Raw genomic sequence first — 22,283 nt, forward strand, 5'->3', positions numbered from 1 at the left:
TTAACATTTCATAGATTTTTTTCCCTTTGATTCATTGCACAGCTATGTTCCTACAGGATGGGGAAAAACACTTTGCACCTAGATTGTCCTCCCTTCACTACTAAGGGAGTGATCCTGGATTCATCGCTGAGCCTGGAATCCCAGGTTTTGGTGGTGGCCAGGGGAGCATTTGCACAGTTAAAACTTGTGCAGCAGCTGTGCCCGTACCTTGGGTAGTCTGATCTGGCAACAGTGGTCCACGCTCTTGTTACATCCTGAATAGATTACTGCAACACACTCTACGTGGGGCTGCCATTGAAGACTGTTCAGAAGCTTCAACTAGTCCAACGGGCTGCAGCCAGATTACTAACTGGAGCGACATACAGGGAGCACACCACCCCCTTGTTGTGTCGGCTCCACTGGCTGCCAATCCACTTCCGAACTCAATTCAAAGTGCTGGTTTTGACCTATAAAGCTCTAAACCAGGGGTCCTCAAACTAAGGCCCGGGGGCTGGATACGACCCTCCAAGGTCATTTACCCGGCCCTTGCTCAGGGTCAATCTAAGTCTGAAATGACTTGAAAGCAAAACAACAACAACAATCCTTTCTCATCAGGCCCACACTTCTCATTGTAATACTAATATCCTTATATTTGTTAAAATTGTTCTTCATTTTAATTATTGTATTGTTTTAAAGTGTTTTTTGCACTACAAATAAGATATGTGCAGTGTGCATAGGAATTCATTCAAGTTTTTTTCAAATTATAATCCGGCCCTCCAACAGTTTGAGGGACTGTGACCTGGCCCTCTGTTTAAAAAGTTTGAGGACCGCTGCTCTAAACGGTTCTGGCCCAGCTTACTTGTCCGAATGCATCTCCCTCTACGTCTCACCTTGCAGTTTAAGATAATCCGGGGAGACCCTGCTCTTGCTCCCGCCAACATCGCAAATATGTCTGGTGGGGATGAGAGACAGGGCCTTCTCGGCTGTAGCCCCCTGCCTGTGGAACTCGCTTTCCAACAAGGTAAGACTGGTTTCATCCCTCCTGTCTTTTAGGAAGAAATTGAAGTCGTGGTTCTGGGACCAGGCTTTTGGACAGCAGGCATAAATAGTGCTTTGGATATGGAATTTGACTGGAATGGTGATATGGCGGTTAATACTGTTTTTATTGTTTTAATTAATGTTATATTTATTATTTTAATTGTTGATATATTGCTTAGTTATATTTAATGGCATCAAATTGTGCCAAATATAAGCCATCCTGAGTGTCCCTTTGGGGGTTGAGAAGGACGGGGTAGAAATGCTGGGAATAAATAATAAATAAATAAGTATTAATATTACTAACACTAGTATTAAGTATAGGTGTCCAACTTAATTAGTGCAATCTATCTATGTTTGTTTCTGTGGGAAAGAGATGATTGCTGGAATATGATTTTGAGTATCTCCTCCATTTATGCACAAAGAACGTTGTGTCCAAAAGGGAAGCCTCTCTTGCCCTCGTTCACACTTTTAAGTGTCATCTAACAGAGAAACCAGCAATACAAAATGTAACCTGTGGAGTGATTATCACTCATGTCAGACATTTCACTACCTGCAGTGTCTTGCATCTGCTAAGGAGTCGAGGCAAACGACACAAGGATCAGGTTGCTGTGAGTTTTCCGGGCTGTATGGCCATGTTCCAGAAGCATTCTCTCCTGACATTTCACCCACATCTATGGCAGGCATCCTCAGAGGTTGAGGGGTCTGTTGGAAACTAGGCAAGTGAAGTTTATATATCTGTGGAAGGTCCAGGGTGGGAGAAAGAACTCTTGTCTTCTTGAGGCAAGTGTGAATGTTGCAATTGGCCACTTTGATTGGCATTTAATAGACTTGCAGCTTCAAAGCCTGGCTGGTTGCTAACTGGGGGAAGTCCTTCGTTGGTTGCAAGGTCATTGCATGCTAATCAATGTGGCCATTTGCAACATTCACACCTGCCTCAAGCAGATAGTTCTTTCTCCCACCCTGGACCTTCCACAGATATATAAACTTCACTTGCCTAGTTTCCAACAGACCCCTCAACCTCTGAGGATGCCTGCCATAGATGTGGGTGAAATGTCAGGAGAGAATGCTTCTGGAACATGGCCATACAGCCCGGAAAACTCACAGCCACCCAAATGCATGTGGGTTAGTCAGCTCTTCATTTGTTTGGCTCCATGGAAAGGAGGATTGTTGCTGATAAAATGAAAACTATTTGGATGGGGCAAAGACATTTCACTTCTTTCTAATGAAAGCCATCCATAACTGAGAATATCTGGGAAATTAGATTAGTCTAGTTTCCAGTGCTTCATATTTTTTTCAGCTTCAAAGTAAATTTTGAATTTCTGCTCTGTCAGTGACATTTTCCACGCTTTGCCACCTGAAATGCTTGAGACCAGGCCTCTTCAACCCGTGGCGCTTCAGGTGCTTGGACCTCCAAGTCCTAGCCAACTTGTTCAATGGTCAGGGGAATTCTGAGAACTGAGTCCAAAACACCTGGAGGGCTGCAGGTTGAAGAAGCTACAAAATGACCATGCACAAGCACAAGCACACACACACACACACATGCAGTGGCTTGGGGTAATTATCTAGCAAGCCGTTACTCCTTCCTTATCTGCCATAAATTCCAGGGAGGAACCCGTTAACTGATGGGTGTAGCTGGCAGCTGTTTCTCTGCAAGAAGCAAAGGAGTGTCCCATCCAAATGGAAACCTTTCCAATGCAAGTTGCATAAGTTAGCAATAGTCAACCTAGCAGTTGCCTAGTTTCCAACAGACCCCTCAACCTCTGAGGATGACTGCCATAGTTGTGGGTGAAACGTCAGAGGAGAATGCTTTTGGAACATGGCTATTCAGCCCAGAAAACTCCAGTGCATCCCAGTGATTCTGGCCACGAAAGCCTTCGACAACCCATATGCATTTTCTCATTATTTTGTTGTTAATTGAGAAATCACCAAGACGCCTTTTTGCCTTTTTGCAAACTCTGGGCTGTGGCTTCCTGGATTGAATCTATCGACCTGGAATGCAGTCTTTGTCTTTTTCTACTCTCTTCCACCTTAAAAACCATTATTGCCTTTTGTAATGAGCCTGGGCTGGTTTAAAACCACAATCCGTATGTTGAAAATATCCTGAACACCACCCTTGTTTTAATTTCATTGTGCCCTTTGGTGTGTAGAACCATAAGGATGGGACTGGCATGTGTATGGGAGCAAACTGTGACGGCCCTGAAAGAAAGGTTTCAAATGTTCCCTTACATTGGCAGGCACATCAGTATCTCTCTCTTTAAAATAAAATAAAATGAAGCTTGTTAAGGGGCTGAGGACTCCGGAGCACTAAGTTAATGGTTTTAGGGAGTGTTATCTGCTCTTGTCAGACCTCATCACTCCCTCTTATTTCACAATGTGGTTTCCCAAGCGAAAGCCGCCCTGTCTCTATCTATTTGTACATCCTTTGCATCTTAACTTGGTCTCCCATTACGGCACAGAGGCATCTTCTACTGTGGCTGCATGCTAATGTGTTTTGCTACTGAAGAGAGACGAGCTTGGACCCTTTTCGCTTTTGAGATCTGTTTAAGAATGGATGGCTTGTCTCAGTTTTCCTTTCCCTGTGATTAAAATCAAAAGAAGTTGTCTTACTGGCATCATTCTTAGAGTGAGTCACTGGAAATGTTTAGCTATTCTTTGCTTCTGTTTCAAATATTCCTGTACCTCTTATTCTTTACTTTACTTACTTAATTACTTTACTTAGTCAATCCCTCGTAGCTCGAGGATGATTGTCTTCCAGATGTGATGTCTTGGCAGTGTGTCCGTAGGTGGCTGTGGAGCCCTATTCTTGACCTGCATGTTCTCTCGCAGTGAGGACATCGGTTTCCAGACGGAAGATGGTCCCAGTCAGGGTTGGCTTGACGCGCCTTCCTCTTGGCATGTTTCTCCTTTCGAATTCTGCAGCACTGCTGGTCACAGCTGACCTTCAGTTAGAGCGCTCAAGGGCCAGGGCTTCCCAGTTCTTGGTATCTATGCCACAGTTTTTGAGGTTGGCTTTTTCCCCTTCATTCGTGCCTCTTTGAATTTTGCAGCACTGCTGGTCACGGCTGACCTCCAGTTAGAGCGCTCAAGGGTCAGGGTTTTCCAGTTCTTTGTGTCTATGTCACAGTTTTTGAGGTTGGGAAGCTTCCCATCAACAAGATGAAGTATCATTTTATGAGATCAGAATGAGAACAAATAACTGGCCCAAATTAACCCAGTGAGTTTCATTGCTAAGTCCCAGGCCAGCACTTTCACTTCCTCTCCATGGTGTATCACTTATATTATTGGTACGAGTAGTATTGCAGAAGGGAAAGCCTAGCAAACAATTACCTTGGCACATGTTGTGAACCAGATTGGTTGTTTGTCAGTGGTTAACAAAGAATGAGTTGGAAAGTTGGGCTTTTATCAGATCTTGAGAGTTTTTTCCTTCATCTTTGTTTAACTTTGTTTATTATGACAGGGGGAAAAGTCCTCACTGCTTCACTTAGCACATCTACATGTGTACATCTGTGTGTGTATGTAGTATGTTGGTTCCTGGTCATCTATTAGGCTAGTCAACTTGTAAAAATCATCATAACAAGACTCTTTCTGCATTAAGCCACAATCTATTGTCAGTAATAGACTGTGAGGGTCTATAGACTGTGAATATCAATCCAGAAAAGGCAGGTGTGCTTCTGGTCAGTTGGCAGGCAGATCTCTTGATGCCTGAGGAATGTGGTTCCTTTCTGTGATATCTGCAAAATTCGTCTCAACTGACAGCTGAAACTTATTTGAATGTTGATGTCAGGACAGGCAAGCCTTCTGGAACATGCTTCTTGCCATTGAGATAAAAGCAATCTAATAGTAAGGCCAGCCCCAGGTTTTCTACTTGTCTGATAGTCTGGCCTGATACATGGTATAGGTTTATATTCCTAACTTCTTACCTCTTAATCTTGGTGGCACAGCATCTCTCATCTTGATCACTAGAATGCATGTTCTAGTTCGTCATTTGGAAGGGCTGTTTCCCTTACTTTCGTGGATTTACTTCTGTTTTCAGCCCCTCACAAGTACTACATTGGTTTTCGCTACGTCCATCCTTTGACGGAAGAAGCCATTGAAGAGATGGAGAAAGATGGCATCCAAAGAGCTATTGCTTTCACGCAGTATCCACAGTACAGCTGCTCCACCACAGGTGAGTTCATCTCTACAAGATAGAAGGTGTCAGGCTCCGCAGCTGGGGTGTGACCCAGAATTCTACAATCTGATAGGCTGTGATATGTGGTTAATTGAGTTCCGATCTATGTTTTTTTTAAAAAAGCAGTTTTATTTGGGGTTTTTTTCTCATTGGTTCAGTAGTTAAAGTTTATATTATTGTTGTTTTGTTTACCTTAGGGAGCAGTTTAAATGCTATTTATCGCTACTATAATGCAAAGGGGGAGAAACCAAAGATGAAGTGGAGCACAATCGACAGGTGGCCGACACATCCCCTTCTCATTCAGGTATATGAAATTCTTGAGTGAAATTACATCTTTAAAAATAAAAGAACCTAATTGACAAAACACCCAGACTTGTCAAAAGCTGGGCAATATTTCAATAAGATACAATGCTTTTGTTTTGAAGAACAACGACTTAATCCTCATGAAGAAGTAGACATGCCAGTATTTTTCTTCATTGATCCTGAATTTGCAGAAGACCCAAGGATGGCTAATGTTGACTTGATTACTCTTTCATACACAACCCACAACACTTGAGGTGTTATTCAATTGGACTGCAATTCCTGGCACCACTATCTTGAGTGGTCATGCTAGCTGTGGATGGTGACAATTGTGTTATAGCACATCTGAAAAGCGCCAAATTAGAGAAAGAAGATGTATGTTCTGGTATCTTTCTTGCTGTATGCCATGCTAAGAGATGTTTATCTGACTTCAGTTTACCTAGTGTGCATCATGTCTGTGTATACTTTCTATATGAATAACATATCTTCATTTTCATATTCCTGATTTGAATTGGAAAGGACAGGACGTTCATGTCTCGATCAGATCGGCAAAATCAAAGGAATATAAGTTACAGTAAAATTCCAGCACCTGTAGAACTCATATTGCCTGTTTCGTTTACTTTCTATAGACATTTGTTAGTTCCCTTAGCATGGCTCTACTATGCTTTCTTCCCCTGTAAGTTACCATTGAGTCATGCTGGAAGACCTAGCAAATATCTATTTATTTTGTTTATACCCCGCCTTTCTCACCCCGAAGGAAACTGAAGGCGGCTTACAGGTTCCGGTAAAAATTCAATGCTGTATCATAGACATAACAATAATACATACTCTATCAAACTATAAAACAGTTAAAAACATATAAGCAGTTAAACATATAGGTAAAGGTTTTCCTCTGACATTAAGTCTAGTCGTGTCCGATTCTGAGGGTTAGTGTGCATATCCATTTCTAAGCTGAAGAGTCGGCGTTGTCCATAGATGCGTCCAAGGTCATGTGGCCAGCATGATGGCATGGAGAGCCATTACCTTCCCGCCGGAACGGTATCTATTGATCTACTCACATTTGCATGTTTTCGAACTACTAGGTTGGCAGAAGCTGGGGCTAATAGTGGGAGCTCACTCCGCTCTCCAGATTCAAACCGCCGACCTTTCACCTTTCAGTCAGCAAGTTCAGCAGCTCATCTGTTTAACCTGCTGCACCTAAAGCAATAAAATAGATTAAAAACATGTAAACATATAAAGCGCCTAGTCTTCATTTCCATACTTATTGATAGTTTATAGTCATTGTTCAAGCTGCTAAGGTCGAATTCCATATCTGCTTTTTCCTGAAGACCAGGAGGGATGGGGCTAGCCTGATGTCCCTGAGAAGGGAACTCTATAGCTGAGAAGCTATCACTAAAAAGGCCCTGTGTTCCCACCAATCGTGTTCGTGATAGGGGTGGGACAGAGAGCAGGGCCTCGCCAGCAGATCTTAAAGCTGTAGTTAGCGCATAAAGGGAGATACGTTTGGACATGCTTTCCAGGATGTCCAGGAACATTCATGGGTCTGTTTTAGGTAGAGCTAACCTTGAATTTAGCTCATGCTATTTTACCTTTGTTTTCTTTACCTTTGTTTTTTAGTGCTTTGCAGACCACATAGAGAAGGAGCTAACCTTGTTTCCACCCGACAAGAGGAAAGACGTTGTCATCCTTTTTTCCGCTCACTCTCTACCGATGTCTGTGAGTAATCAATCCATTTCTGAAACTGTTTGTTTTCTTTTTACAGGAGCATATAGACTGAGCAGTAAATTGGTTTATATTGTATACATTTGAAGCCATAGAAGTCTGAATATTACAGGAATAAGCATATAAAGTAAAAAAAAAAAGGTATTATGCTTGTGATATTACGAAATCTCCCGCTCTTCTTCAGGTTTTTGATAGTGTCATAGAATATAGCTCAAGTTTGATCCATTTGCCATTTTGTTCTGCTAAGCACGAAAGCAGTAAGCTACCCTTGGTTTTTCTTCCATGCAAGGAATGTTTTTGGATCTAGACCATTGACAATGGTTGCTTCTTCAGAAAAGAGACATGACACAATGTTTAGAAAAAACAAAAAAATAGCAGTAAAATAATAAAAAGGAGAGTATGGTCAATAGTGGGTGGTGGCTTTCAACTGTCAGAACATTTGAAGTAAGTATCCAAGGAGCTGAAATTCCTTTTGGGCAGAAGGTTCAGTACCTTGGATAGCTCTCCAGAGTTTTCTCCTATCGTAATACTAGACTATAAAGTTACCCACTAGATTTGAATGGTGGGGGATTTAGGATGGATAAAAAGGGAGCACATATTTATAACAACAACAACAACAACACTTTATTTGTATTCTGCCCTATCTCCCCAAGGGGACTCAGTGCGGATTCCTGCATATAAAGACACAAGACAAACATTCAATGCCTCGAAACAATGAAACACAAATACACAGATAAATGTAAATGCTTCGCCTTCATCTCTGGTTCTGGGGGTAGTGCTCATCTCCATATCTAAGCTGAAGAGCCAGCTTTGTCTGTAGACACCTCCTAGGCCATGTGGCCGGCATGACCGTATAGAGCGCCGTTTACCTTCCCATCGAGACAGTACCTATTGATCTACTCAGATTTGCATGTTTTCGAACTGCCAGGTTGGCAGAAGTTGGGGCTAACAGTGGGAGCTCACCATGTCATGCAGATTCAAACCACCAACCTTCTGGTCATATTTGTCAGGCTTAAATGCCTTTCCACAGAAGCTCTGCCAGGTTCACCAGATACAGCTCTGAAAATCATGGACTCTGGTGGCGTCAGGTTACAAGCAAATTCAAGTTTACTAAGCACAAAGCAAAAGCACGTCCATTACAGCGAGCGTCTAAGCAAGGAAGAAACACACAGGAAACTAATAGTCAAAACAGACCTTGCAGCTGCTTGATTCTTCTGCTGCAATTGGGTAACTCCCTAAATTTCTCACACAACTCAGTAGAGAGCTTATCTCATGACTACTCAATCACAGCCTCAAAGATAAACAATTCAGCACAGCATTACACTCTATGTGGCATCTATATTGGTAATACATGAATTACATTTAAAACATATTACAAAACTTCATTATACTCTGGCAATATTAACATGACTCGTAGTTTAACTCTGGAACTCTGGCCACCAATATGGACACCTTTAAAAGGGAGTTAAATTCATGAGATGTTTTAATAGAATCATAGAGCTGGAAAGGACCCCAAAGACCATCCATTCCAATGCCCTACTATACAGAAATGCTCAATTCATTCACTCCTGGGAGAGGGCTAACCAATTCTGTTTCAAGACCTCTAAAGATGGAGAGTCCACCACTGTCAGAGTGAAGGAGTCTTAACAGGTTTTACTGTCAAAAAGTTCTTCCTAATGTTTTGTCTTGTAAAGTGAATGAACTGGTTCACATTCTATTCTCTGGATCAGCATAAAACAAGCCTTCTCCACCCAAGATAAGCCCAACATCTCTTCAGATATTTAAAGATGCCTATGTTCTCTTCTCCAGGATAAAATACCCAACTCCCAAAAGCAGTGGTTTCCAACACTTTTTTAAACAGGGACCACTTTGACCAGGGACCATTCTCCAACATTAGTACCAAAAGGGTTACAAATCAGATTTTGGTCAACTTTAGATTTGGCTTGGTTGTTTGGGGTGCTGGTTCAGAAAATTGCATTGGATAGACCACATCAGATCTAATTTCTGATACAGAACATATGCCATCCAGTAGTCATCTGCTTGCCCACAGAAAACCATATTTAAGAATCTAATGCTGATGTGGTCTCTCCAGTGCAATTTTCTGAATCAGCACCCCAATAACTCCAGGAACAGGCCTGAAAACGAAGACACCAAGGTGCCACCGCTTCCAGATGCCACATGGAACGGCTCTGCTCAGGGGGAGGGAGGAGGAGGAGAAGTAGTCAAGAGGCTTTCTGTCATGCCTTTCATGAGTAGTCAGCCCATTTCCTCCCAACATCCCTGTTGCCTCTGCACTATAAAAGGGTTTCACAAGGCCAATCGCTCTCGTTGCAACGGTGTAGTAACGGTGAGGCCATGGACCATATTTTAGTTCTTGTGGACCATGGATGGTCCATGGACCACAGGCTGGGAACCACTGCCCTGAAGTATTCCTCATAAGGCTTGGTTTCCGGCCCTTTTGCCATCTTGATTTCCCTTCTTTGGGCATTTTCCAGCTTGACAATATTCTTCATCTCCCAGAATTTCATAGAGGTTACTTGGACTTCTCTGGTTAACATTGCAGCTCTTAGAATCCCTTGCAGGCTGGGGAAACCTGGAGATGGTGTCCAAAAAATATAACTCTGCCCCCGCTCCACCCCCAGAACTAGTCTGATATTGCAGCATTTTGGGTTCTACCTCCCTGCCTACCTTTCTGCCAGAAACATCCCATTTCCCATGGCATGGCAATTTAGTAACTTGCATGGAGGCGTCTCATGACACAGAGAGGAGTTAGGCTGCCTGCAGGCATAAGGTGGATCGGACTGTTCTCTGCAAGGTTTAAAAAAGGTGTCTGCTTGAACTAAATTGCCTGGCAGCGATGGAGCTCATGCAGCACAATGGGAGCTCTGTGTGAGCTCTCTCAATAAGGTGCCACTCCACAGAGAAAAGATCATTACTCCCCTGAATGAATGTGGTATGATTCACCTTGGGTAAGCATGGGATTTGGAAAAGAAAAACCTATAAAGATGTTTTCCAGTAGGATTTTCTCCCCAGTAGAACAGCCGGTCTGAACACCACAGGTAAACTTATCCCTCCCCTGCTGTTTCCTAAAATCTGTATGGCATCAAGTTGCTATAGGATACCCTCACCTTTTCCTCTTCTCTATTTAACACCATGGTTAGTTTGTTTGTTTTCTTTTGGTGATTTGTGTACATTTGGTGCCATCTAGTGGTTTTCAGTAGCAGCAAAAGAAGCTGCAATGTTTCACAAAGCTAATTTTCAAAAGAGATAGCTGTGTTTGTCTAGATATGGAAAGAGGAAAGGAAAAGGAGGCCTGAAGTATCTTTAGGATGTGATAGCCATGTTTAAATATTTGCTGTATTGAAAATGGAGCAGGCTTTCTTTTCTGATCCTTTAGAGCAGGGGTCCTCAAACTTTTTAAACAGAGGGCCAGGCAACAGTCCTTCAAACTTTTGGGGGACCGGATTATAATTTGGAAAAAAAAAACATGAATGAATTCCTACGAACACATCTTATTTGTAGTCCAAAAAACACTTCAAAATGATACAATAATTAAAATGAAGAACAATTTTAACAAATATACTCTTATTAGTATTTCAATGGGAAATGTGGGCCTGCTATTGGCTGATGAGATGTTGTTGTTGTTGATGATGAGATGTTGTTGTTGTTGTTGTGTGCTTTCAACTCATTTCAGACTTAGGTTGACCCTGAGCGACGGCTGGGTAAATGACCTTGGAGGGCCATATCCGGCCCTCAGGCCTTAGTTTGAGGACCCCTGCTTTAGAGATTAGGACACAGAGCAATGGATTCAAACTAGAGAAAAAGAGATTCCACCTAAACATTAGAAATAGCTTTTTAATAATCAAGGCTGTTTGGCAATGGGAGTGTAATGGAATCTCCTTCTCTGGAAGTTTTTAAACAGAGATTGGGTGGCCATCTTTTTGGAGTGCTTTGATTGTGGAAGACTAGGAGTGAACTGGATTGCAGAATAGGAGTGGCCTGGATGGCCTCTGCGATTGTATCATTTCAGCACAGGCTTTGTGGACTTCAGCCCAAATACAACCGAAGAAGTCATCTGTAGTCCACAAAAATAAATTGGTTTGTCTTCAAGGTGCCATCTTTTTGACATACCTAAGTGATTACATAGCGGTTGAGCCTGCAGTTCAAAAGTGTGATGGACACTTTATCTGATGAGCATCCAAGTTAATATTGTTCTTACTAATCCCCAATAAGAATAACATTGGCTTAAAATGCCTTCTGGAAAATTTCCCTAATATTACTTACAAGTTTATTTATTTTCTGAACGCTGACCAGCTGTGGACAAGAGAGCATCATAAGGAAACTTGGAAAACCCCAAGGTTTTCAGAAATACCAATGCAGAGGAAGACTTAGAAAAAATTAAGAGGGAGGAAACACAGTAAAAAGTCCTATAGTCAAAAGCAAGAAATAGAAAAGAGAATACTGGACTCTCTCTCTTTCTGTGTGTCTCTCCCTCTCTATATATATATGTGCATACACACACACAGTGTATATATGTGCGTGCGTGTGCGTGTATGTCAGTCAGCTTGAAACAAATACTGTCTACAGCAGTGGTTCTCAACCTGTGGGTCCCCAGGTGTTTTGGCCTACAACTCCCAGAAATTCCAGTCAGTTTACCAGCTATTAGGATTTCTGGGAGTTGAAGGCCAAAACATCTGGGGACCCACAAGTTGAGAACCACTGGTCTACAGTATAAGAAATCCCACTTGTTTCTTGACTATTCATTGGGCTTCTCAAATGTTTGGTTGTAGACAGCTCCAGATACACAACAAAATACCTTTTTTCGAAATCCATGAAAAGTGGCTTATTGCTTACAATTGACAAAATTTTTAAAAAGCACTAAGAGACAATGTGAGTGCCAGTGTAGAATAGAGGTTTGAGTGTTGCACTAGCACACTGGAACATTAACAATGTGTTGATAATTTTCTAGATTCTTGCAGTGCTGGTGTCCTCTGGTGTTGATTTTGTTATAGTCTGTTTTACGTCATGATTTATTGCATTTTATGATTTTAACCACTGTTTTGTTAAGTGCCAAGTGAGTTGTAGCCATTGGGCAGTAGTCATGAACCCAGTATCTGTATAATCTGTTTAATTCGTGTTTCCGTTTCATTCCATCCATTCAGATGGCACGGTACGAAAGACCCCCTCCCTGAACAAAAATAAATTCAATACAAAAGGCAGGTGGGAGCAGGTATCGGCTCCAAGCTTGCTTTTTGACATAGTTATAGAGAGAAGAGGGATTGCACTGAAGTCTTCATTGGAGATCCTTGGTTTGGAGCTGGTGACTTGCCAGGGCTTGCCCTCCACCGCTTGGCAATCGTGCAGGTCCAGAAAGGCCCGGGCAGCCCCACGCTTTGGACCTATGCGCTCGGCTGCAGTCCCTGGCAGTCCCACATGTGTAGGTGCAAAGCGCTAGTACCTGCCAGGGCCTTTCTGGGCCTGCACGGTTGCTGAGCGGTGGAGGGCAAGCCCCAGCAACCCCTAAGGAGCACTCCTTACTCAGCGCTTGGCTGTAGGCCCTGGCAGGCCCGCGCATATAGACCCAAAGCATGCAAGCCTACCAGGGCCTGCACTGTTGCTGAATGGTGGAGGTCAAACCCTGGCAACCAGCATTCAAAATCAAAAATGGAACCATACAAATTAAACAAACAGAAATGGATAGGTATCCTATACAAATGCATGAGATTATTGGGCAGTATGTGCTTTGGAAAATGCACTCACTGTAAATACATATGAGGTGACTGATTAAGGATTCCCTGAGTCCTTAGATTCAGACAACAGCATCTTTATCTTGAAATAACATATGAAATCAACATGTCTGTTAGGAACACAGGATGGTATATTTTGTAACGATGGGAACACCACAGAAATGCCACACACTCTGTTCATCAGTCCCTCATTCACCAGTATACTCCATTCCCTCATTCACCAGTATATACTTCATTTTTGCCTTCCCGAGTCACATCTTGAATCTGCACAGACCTAGACTTATAATGGAGAAATTCTGCTGCATTGTCACTTGTAAATAGTTCCCCCAAACCTGAGCCACTTTCCATGAGCAGATGTTGTTTTTTTTGCAAACTAAAGCGATGGTGAGTCTGTTTTCTGCTGCTCCGATGGATTCAAATTACAAGAACAGTGATTCCATCTAAGTATTAGGAACAATGTCTTTACCACAAGAGCAGTTTGAGGGCGAAATTGAGTCCCTTCTAGCTCTATGACTGTATGATTAAAAATTAAAAATTCCCCAAATATCCTTTTCCCTTTTACCAGCACTCATTTTGTCTCAGCCAGATCAACATTTTGAGACACTACTGTGCTGGGCTTTTTGGCAAACTGTGATGCAGCAAACCAGAAATGACGTGCTCTGATTATCAATAGATTAGCCTCCTTCAAGGGAAATTAAAATATCTTTCTTTGGGATCAGGAAGTTGAAATTTTATATTTTCTCTAATCCCAGTCACAAGAGCTAACTATAATCTAAATGTATCCCTCAACATAGGGGAGATCTACTTGGGTTCAGAAAATACCCTAATGCCTGTTTGTTTATTCTTGTTCATTTGTTTTTACTCTAATTAAATGGGGAAATACCCAGTGCAAGTTATTATCTAAACACCCTTAAGCAAGATGGTTAAACTGGCCTTAACAACTTGGATGTTCTTCTCTACTTTGAAAGAATAGATGATTATATTATAAAAAGGTATTTTTCAAAAACTCGTTTTAAATCTTTATGTTGCCATGTCGGACAACTGTATGTTACGGTTTGCCTTAAAGCTTTATGTTGAAAAGCAGCTTCAAAATATTTTAACTTAAATTATTAAAGCAGATAAGAGGGATTGCATCCTCCCTTGTGAGTGCAGACTCATCTTACGTGTGCAGTGGAGCAGGAAATGTTATGTGATGTTTACATCAATCCCAAAGAGGCTTTAAAGAAAGATTCAAAGTTAGGACTTGCATTATTTTTCTACAGGTAGTAAATCGCGGCGATCCGTATCCACAAGAGGTGGGAGCCACTGTTCAAAGGGTTATGGAGAAACTCAAGTATTCCAATCCTTACAGGCTTGTTTGGCAGTCCAAGGTATGTGATTGGGTGGAAGTTTCACAGCTGTTTCCTGCAACTCTGCATCTGTTCGGTTCATTCACCTTGTTACCTGCAACTGTTAATGAAACTTGCACTAGTCATCTGCCTCATGCGCAAATCAAAATTATGCTTGCTTAAATCTCATTTTAAAATCTAATTCAAATGTACTGAAAGACCACACTATACAGTTCTGGCATGGTACCAATAAATCAGTGGTTCCCAACCTTTTTTTGACTAGGGGCCACTTGACCAGGGACCACTCTCCAACATTAGTACCAAAAGGGTTATGAATAAGTTTTTATAGAATCATAGAGTTGGAAGAGACCTCATGGGCCATCCAGTCCAACCCCCTGCCAAGAAGCAGGAATATTGCATTCAAAGCACACAGATGGCCATCCAGCCTCTGTTTAAAAGCTTCCAAAGAGGGAGCCTCCACCACACTCCAGGGCAGAGAGTTCCACTGCTGAACAGCTCTCACAGTCAAGAAGTTCTTCCTCATGTTCAGATGGAATCTCCTTTCTTGTAGTTTGAAGCCATTGTTCCTTGTCCTAGTTTCCAGGGAAGCAGAGAACAAGCTTGCTCCCTCATCCCTGTGACTTCCTCTCACATATTTATACATGGCTATCATATCTCCTCTCAGCCTCCTCTTCCTTAGGCTAAACATGCCCAGCTCTTTTAGCTGCTCCTCATAGGGCTTGTTCTCCAGAACCTTGATCATTTTAGTCACCCTCCTCTGGACACATTCCAGCTTGTCAATATCTCTCTTCAAATATGGTGCCCAGAATTGGACACAATATTCCAGGTGTGGTCAACTTTAGATTTGGTTTGCTTATTGGGTGCTGATTCAGAAAATTACATTGAATAGACCAAAGCAGCTCTAGTTTCTGATAGCAGAACATATGCCATCCAGTAGTTGCTATCTGCTCGCCCAGAGAAAACAATATTGAATAAGCTAGAGCCGAAATTATCTATCTAATGCTATTTTCTTAATCAGTACCCCAAATAACCTCAGGAACAGGCCTAAAAACAAAAACACCCCAAAAAAACCATATATTTTTTTGGATTGGGCTATGTTATTATTCTTCACTATAAGAGGGCTTTGCAAGAAGAGTTGCTTCCATTGCAATTGTGTAGTAACAGTGAGGCCGCAGACCATATTTTAGTTCTTGCGGACCACTGGTGGTTTGCGGACCACAGGTTGGGAACCACTGCAATGCACCATATAGGTATGGGATGAAATAGGAAATGAATCTCTCCATACTTTGCATCATCAGGCATTGAATTATTGCCATAGTTTGTAAGCCACCCTGAGTCCCCCATCAGGCGTGAGAAGGGTGGGGTATAAGTACAGTAAATAAAATAGTAGTTCCCAACCTTTTTTTGACCAGGGATCACTTTGACCAGGGACCACTTTGATCAGAAATCACTCTCCAAGATTAGTAGCAAAAGGTGTGGCGTTGGTCAGCTCTGCAGAAAGGAGTAGAAATAAATAAAGAGGAAGGAGGTTCACGGACAGGATTTTCATTCTCGCTGCCCACTGCTCACTGCTCTCTCCTGACGTTTCGCCTGCATCTATGGCAAGCATCTCACTACCTCTGAGGATGCTTGGCATAGATGCAGGCGAAATGTCAGGAGAGAATGCCTCTAGACCATGGCCATATAGCCCGAAAAAACCTACAACAACCCAAAGTTGTTGTTGTTGTTGTTGTTGTTGTTGTTGTTGTTGTTGTTGTTGTTATTATTATTATTATTATTATTATGCTAGCTTTCTGTATGAAAGGGAGTTCATTTCCTTTGTGAGCTTGCAGGCATTGTATACTTACACCACAGAGTGGAGTAGCCCAGTCTTGTGCTGCCTTTGTTTGGTTTGGCATGTCTTGGGCAGGGGAACTTTATGTTGGAGTGAGTCCATTATCTCTTCCTTCTAGTTGTCTCTGCTTATCTATCTTATAAAACCTTCCTTTCCACTGTAAAACACTGTATATGTTGGCCCTGCTTAAATAGCAGCAAAGAACAGGTTGATGCCTGCCATTCTCATTGCCTCTTTGTTCTAGGTTGGTCCTATGCCCTGGTTGGGTCCTCAAACAGATGTGACCATCAAAGGGCTTTGCCAGAGGGGAAAGAAGAACATATTGTTGGTTCCGATAGCGTTCACTAGCGACCACATTGAAACCCTCTATGAACTGGACATCGAATATGCACAAGTTTTAGCCAATGAGGTAATATTATTCACTGTTCCCATCCAGTAACATTTTGAGAACAGGATCACATGAATCAGAGAGCGAAGGCTTCAGCCTTTTTTCTCTATTGCCTTTCAGATATTTTGGGTCTTAATCTTGTAATTGCCATTGTCCCTAGCCATCAAGATATGGAAGGAAGTAAGGTGATCTTGATTACTTCTTGATTACTTTATTTTTGAATCAGCTTTGTCCCCGTCCCCACCCCCCCACCCCCATCCAAAGATTCACACATCCACAGCTTGAAAAATCCTGATTTTGCCATTTTATATTAGAAACACTACGTTACTGTGCTATTCTATATAAGAAGACTTGAGCATTCAATGCTATTTTTTGATCATGTCAGAAGCGACTTGAGAAACTGCAAGTCACTTCTGGTGTGAGAGAATTGGCCGTCTGCAGGGACGTTGCCTAAGGGATGCCTGGATATTTTACCATCCTGTGGGAGGCTTTTCTCATGTCCGTGCATGGGAAGCTAGAGCTGGCAGATGGGAGCTCACCCTGTCTCTCAGATTCAAACCGCTGACCTTCATGTCAGCAGTTCAGTCGGCACAAAGTTTAACCTATTGCGCCACTGCAGTTCCTATCCAAGGATATTGATATCCATGAAGGGCATGGAATCAAACACCAGTGGATAACATAGGGCCCACTCTATTTGTTGTTGTTGTTCATTCGTTCAGTCATTTCCAACTCTTCGTGACTTCATGGACCAGTCCACGCCAGAGCTCCCTGTCGATCGTCACCACCCCCAGCTCCTTCAAGGTCAATCCAGTCACTTCAAGGATACCATCCATCCAACTTGCCCTTGGTTGACCCCTCTTCCTTTTTCCTTCCACTCTATTTAGTATAGTCATAACTAGCATTTCATCCAAGGCTGACTTCTAAAGCAATTTGCAGTAGCTAAAATCCACTGCAATAATATATTTAAGAAGAAAGATGTCTTCTGGTGCCTAGCCGTTAATGACATATTCCTCTGGGTGTCAATACTACACAGTAAAAGCATTTCTGACATTTTCTGTAGAAAGGGACTAGAGCTGTGCAGTGAGGAATTCAATGCACCTGACTACAAACCCAGGATTTTATTATGTATTTGTGTCAGAAGTGAATTGAGAATACAGTTACAATGCATGAAAAAAACCTCAAAGTTAAAAACGTGGCATTATGCCGAATTTCCTTAGACCAGAAGCTGGCCACTTCAAGTGCCTCTGGTGTCGCTGTAAGGAGGTCCTCCATTGTGCATGTGGCAGGGCTCAGACTGCATTGTAGTAAGTGGTCTGTAGTTTGCTCTTCTCCACACTCACATGTCGTGGACTCCACTTTGTAGCTCCATTTCTTAAGGTTAGCTCGGCATCTCGTGTTGCCAGAGTGCAGTCTGTTCAGCACCTTCCAAGTCGCTCAGTCTTCTGTGTGCCCAGGAGAGAGTTTCTCATCTGATCTCAGCCCCTTATAGAGGTTCTGGGTTTTAGCCTGCCACTTTTGAACTCTCACTTGCTGAGCTGTTACTGCAAGTATCTCTGTAGATCTTAGAAAGCTGTTTATTGATTTAAGTTGTTGGCATGCTGGCTGATATCCAAACAGATGTCAATGCCTTGCTCCTTTCATTGCTGGCTGCTACTTCCCGACAGATATCAGGTGGTGCAAAACCTGGTAAACAGTATAATTTCTCCAGCGGTGTTGAGCGTAGACATCCTGTGATAATGTGGCATGTCTCATTGAGAGCTTTAACATAAGAATTAGAAACACTTCATCACGTTTGCAGAGATGGCATGACAGGTGGGCATAAAGCTGATGCTACAGTGTGGAGTGAAAAGAACGCATCTCCCTAAGTTCAGTCTCATGACATTGTTTGCAAAAAATAACCATGTAGTTTAGTTGCCTCATCAAAGCAGCACGGAAGTGGAAAAGGCCGCTTTCATGTAGATAAAGGAAACCCAGTCCAAACTCCTTCATTTTTTTCTTACTCTCTGTATTGACCTTGAAGCAGAAGTGTCAGGCCCAGCCAAAGCCATGTTCAGAATTGACATGTCTTAACTGGTTTCCTTCTCCTCTCTTTCTTCAGTGTGGAGTTGAAAACATCAGAAGAGCAGAATCCCTTAATGGAAATCCATTGTTTGCCAAGGTAATTGTACTCCATGAGAGAGAATCCAGGTTCCCCAAGGAAGCTGTTGTTGGTGGGCCAGAAAAACAAGGAAGGGGTGGTGGTGGTAAAATAAGGGCATTGCTCCCCCCAAAAGAATTCTGTCTGCCTGAAAATAGATTTTTTCCCCCCTTTAATCCCCAAATTTCTACCAATACAGAGTATGAGAAATTGGAAACCATTCACACCTAAAAGCTGTTGTTTGGTTGTACAATATGGCAAGCTCTTATTTGGTTGCACCGTACAACCATGGATATCACCGCTTTGAGTCGCCTGAGGCCTGAGAAAAGCGGTATATAAATAAAGTAAATAATAAAATAATAATAACCATGGATATTGGATAAAATAATAATAATAATAATAATAGGATTTAAAGATAGAACTGCAAAGACTCTGATACAAACCAGTAAAGGTGTCTCCAGTGATGATCAGCACACTGGGTGCAGTGCCTAAAGACCTTGGCCTGCACTAAAAAACAATCAGCACTGACCAAATTACCACCTGTCAGCTGCAAAAGGCCACACTACTTGGATCTGCATGCATTATTCGCCAATACATCACACAGGCTTAGACACTTGGGAAGTGTCCGATGTGTGATCAAATATAAAAGCGATCATAGTGATCTTGTTTGCTATGTACTAATCTTGTTGTGTATAAAATAATAATAATAATCATTCATCATCTACTTCTAACCCACACCTCTCTCCCCGAAAGGACTCAGGGCGGCTTCCAAATATAAACAAAAACATGGCAAACATTCAATGTCGTAAAAATAGAAACAAAACAATAACATTTACACATACAATTAAAACAGAGAACACGACTTTGGCTAAAAGGTTATCAATCAGTCAGTCAGGCATCATTGATTGTACTGAACAGTTAAATCTATATAAAAATATAGTTCTAAAATACACACACACACACACACACACACACAATGAATGTAAAATAATGAATAAATGAAACCATGGATCCATGTGTCCATGGTTTCATTTATTCACGTTTGACAAAATGTACCTTTTCTAGGCATTTTGTAAGTCCTCCAGTGCGACACCATATTATTCTTGTGTCAGAAGTCTTTCATTTCGATAGGGTTTAATTTTTGTGCAGGTTAATAAATCCATACAAAGTCCAGGAATATATTCCATATAGATGTGAGGGTCATTACTTGATTTGCATTCCCTTGAAAACTTCCCCTGCCTCTTCCTTTGGAGGTCTGAACAGTATTTCTATATTTTGAACTGAAATATTAGGTTACTGCAACGCTAGAAAATTGAGGACTGACAAAAATCATGGGTGGGGGGTGGAGGTGTTGCACCTCAGAATAGATTCACTTTGCTGAAATCACTAGAACTGCACACTGACTGAAGTTTTTGTAGTTTATTAAAAAGTAAAGATGAAAAGTTTAAAAAGCAAATAATGTTCCAAAGATCAATAAAACATAGCACTGTAAAGCAGAATTCCAAATGGCACCAACGAAACAAAGTCCCACGAGAACATGACAAAATCCCAAGGACATGGACACAGGAAAATGAGCACAAGCTGCTTGGTTGACCAAGACATTGCTCTAACAAAGGTTGGTTTTCAAACACACTGCTCAATACTCTTTGCAATACATGAAAGCATTTCTTTGGCCTCTGACCTCCTTCTTGTTGGTTATTCTCACACTCCTTCGAACTCTGAATTCCAAACAGTCAGCCCGATCTAAGATTCCCCTTTCATCAAGGTCAGGCTGCTCATTAGTGCCAGCCTGGTTGCCTTCCTGCCTACTATCAGGCTGAGAACTGTCTTCCTTTTCTGAGTCAATTTGTGCCTGACTCATTTCAGTATCAAAAACATCATTCCCTCCTGTGGGAAACGGAACTTGCACACCCTGTTCCTCATTGTCTACAACAGGAATATTTTGAACCTGATTGTGAACCTGAATCCCATCATCCTCGTCAGAGTCACTCTGAGACCCCATCTGAGTCACAACAGTATCTGTATCTGTGGTTCCAGCTGAGGAGAGCATTAATTTTTGAGTAAACAATTTAAAAATATATTTCGAATTACAATTATGTATTTTTTTTGCCACCACTTTCTTTTACATTTCCTGTACCTAATTTCTCCTCCTTGATTCAAAGGAGCTGCTTTTTCTGCAGCTTCTTTTATGTTGAATATCAGCTGATTCAGGGGCCTTTATTCCTTCAGAGTAGACTTACTGAATCATGGCTATTTACATAAGTGTTAACTTAACCATGTAGCAATTGATGCAGTGGGGGCCTATCCATATTGAGGCTAGCAGCTGGATTTAAGCCAGTCGGTCAATCATCCGGCTTTTAGAATTACGGCAGCATGTCCCTCAGCAATTATGTTACAGAGATGATTTTTTAAAAGGATAAAATGCAATGAAATAACAATACTTAAAATGAAAGCTGTACCTCTGAGAGGATGCACAGAAGTTATTTCCCTGTTTTTTATTCTGCTATTGAACTGGCATTCTGCAGCCAAGTTCTGAACATGCTGGCTTGGTTAAAAGATTGCCAAACAGGAACAAGGGCGGGCCTCCAAACAAGCAAAGCAGCAGCAGAAAATCTAAGGAGGAAGTATCTCCCATACATATTTACTTGCATAAGGCATTGTAGCGATACTCTATTGCAGTGTTTCTCAACCTTCCCAATGCCGTGACCCCTTAATACATTTCCTCATGTTGTGGTGACCCCCAATCATAACATTATTTTGCTACTTCATAACTGTAATTTTGCCCCTGTTATTAATTGTAATGCAATTATCTGACAAGTAGGATGTATTTCCATTCACTCAACCAAATTTGGCACAAATACCCGATATGTCCAAATTTGAATAGTAGTAGGATTGGGGGGGGGGGGGGGGGGGTATTGATTTTGTCATTTGGGAGTTGTAGTTGCTGGGATTTAGAGTTCACCTACAATCAAAGAGCATTCTGAACTCCAGCAATGACAGAATTGAACCAAACTTGGCACACAAAACTACCATGACCTACAGAAAATACAGGAAGGGTTTGGTGGGTATTGACCTTGAGTTTGGAGTTGTAGTTCACTTACATCCAGAGATCACTGTGGACTCAAACAATGATGGATCTGGACCAAACTTGACATGAATACTCAGTATGCCCAAATGTGAATATTGGTGGAGTTTGGGGAAAATAGACCTTGACATTTGTGAGTTTTAGTTGCTGGGGTTTATAGTTCACCTACACTCAAAGAGCATTCTGAACCCCACCAACAATTAAATTGGACCAAAATTCCCACACAGAACCCCCATGACTAACATAATACTATGTTTTCTGATGGTCTTTGGCGACCCCTCTGACACTCTCTGGTGACACCCCCCCCCCCGGGGCCCCGACCCCCAGGTTGAGAATCACTGCTCTATTGCATTATATTGCATATAGCTTTGCCTTAGGGTCACCATAAGGCAAAGCTATCACTCTGTCACTCCTTTCCACCTGCTGCTAAGGAGGCTGTCCAGGTCCTGAACTGGTGCTTGGCAGCTGTGATGGTCTGGATGAGGGCAAACAAATTGAAATTGAATCCAGACAAGTCAGAGGTACTCCTGGTC

At 42.0% G+C, this 22,283-nt stretch overlaps 1 protein-coding gene across 2 annotated transcripts in view; it reads left to right on the plus strand.

Annotated features, from left to right (window-relative positions):
• The window catches only part of FECH (ferrochelatase), a 39,043-nt gene that overhangs the window by 11,661 nt on the left and 5,099 nt on the right, over positions 1-22,283 (plus strand). For both annotated transcript variants that reach the window (XM_060761314.2, XM_060761316.2), the window contains exons 5-10: positions 5,051-5,185; positions 5,386-5,492; positions 7,106-7,204; positions 14,220-14,327; positions 16,385-16,549; positions 18,627-18,686. In XM_060761314.2, coding sequence (XP_060617297.1) covers positions 5,051-5,185; positions 5,386-5,492; positions 7,106-7,204; positions 14,220-14,327; positions 16,385-16,549; positions 18,627-18,686 — 674 coding nt within the window. The remainder of the gene's footprint in view (positions 1-5,050; positions 5,186-5,385; positions 5,493-7,105; positions 7,205-14,219; positions 14,328-16,384; positions 16,550-18,626; positions 18,687-22,283) is intronic.

The sequence above is a fragment of the Anolis sagrei genome, chromosome 2, assembly GCF_037176765.1.
Source record: "Anolis sagrei isolate rAnoSag1 chromosome 2, rAnoSag1.mat, whole genome shotgun sequence".
Classification (NCBI taxonomy): Eukaryota; Metazoa; Chordata; class Lepidosauria; order Squamata; family Dactyloidae; genus Anolis; species Anolis sagrei.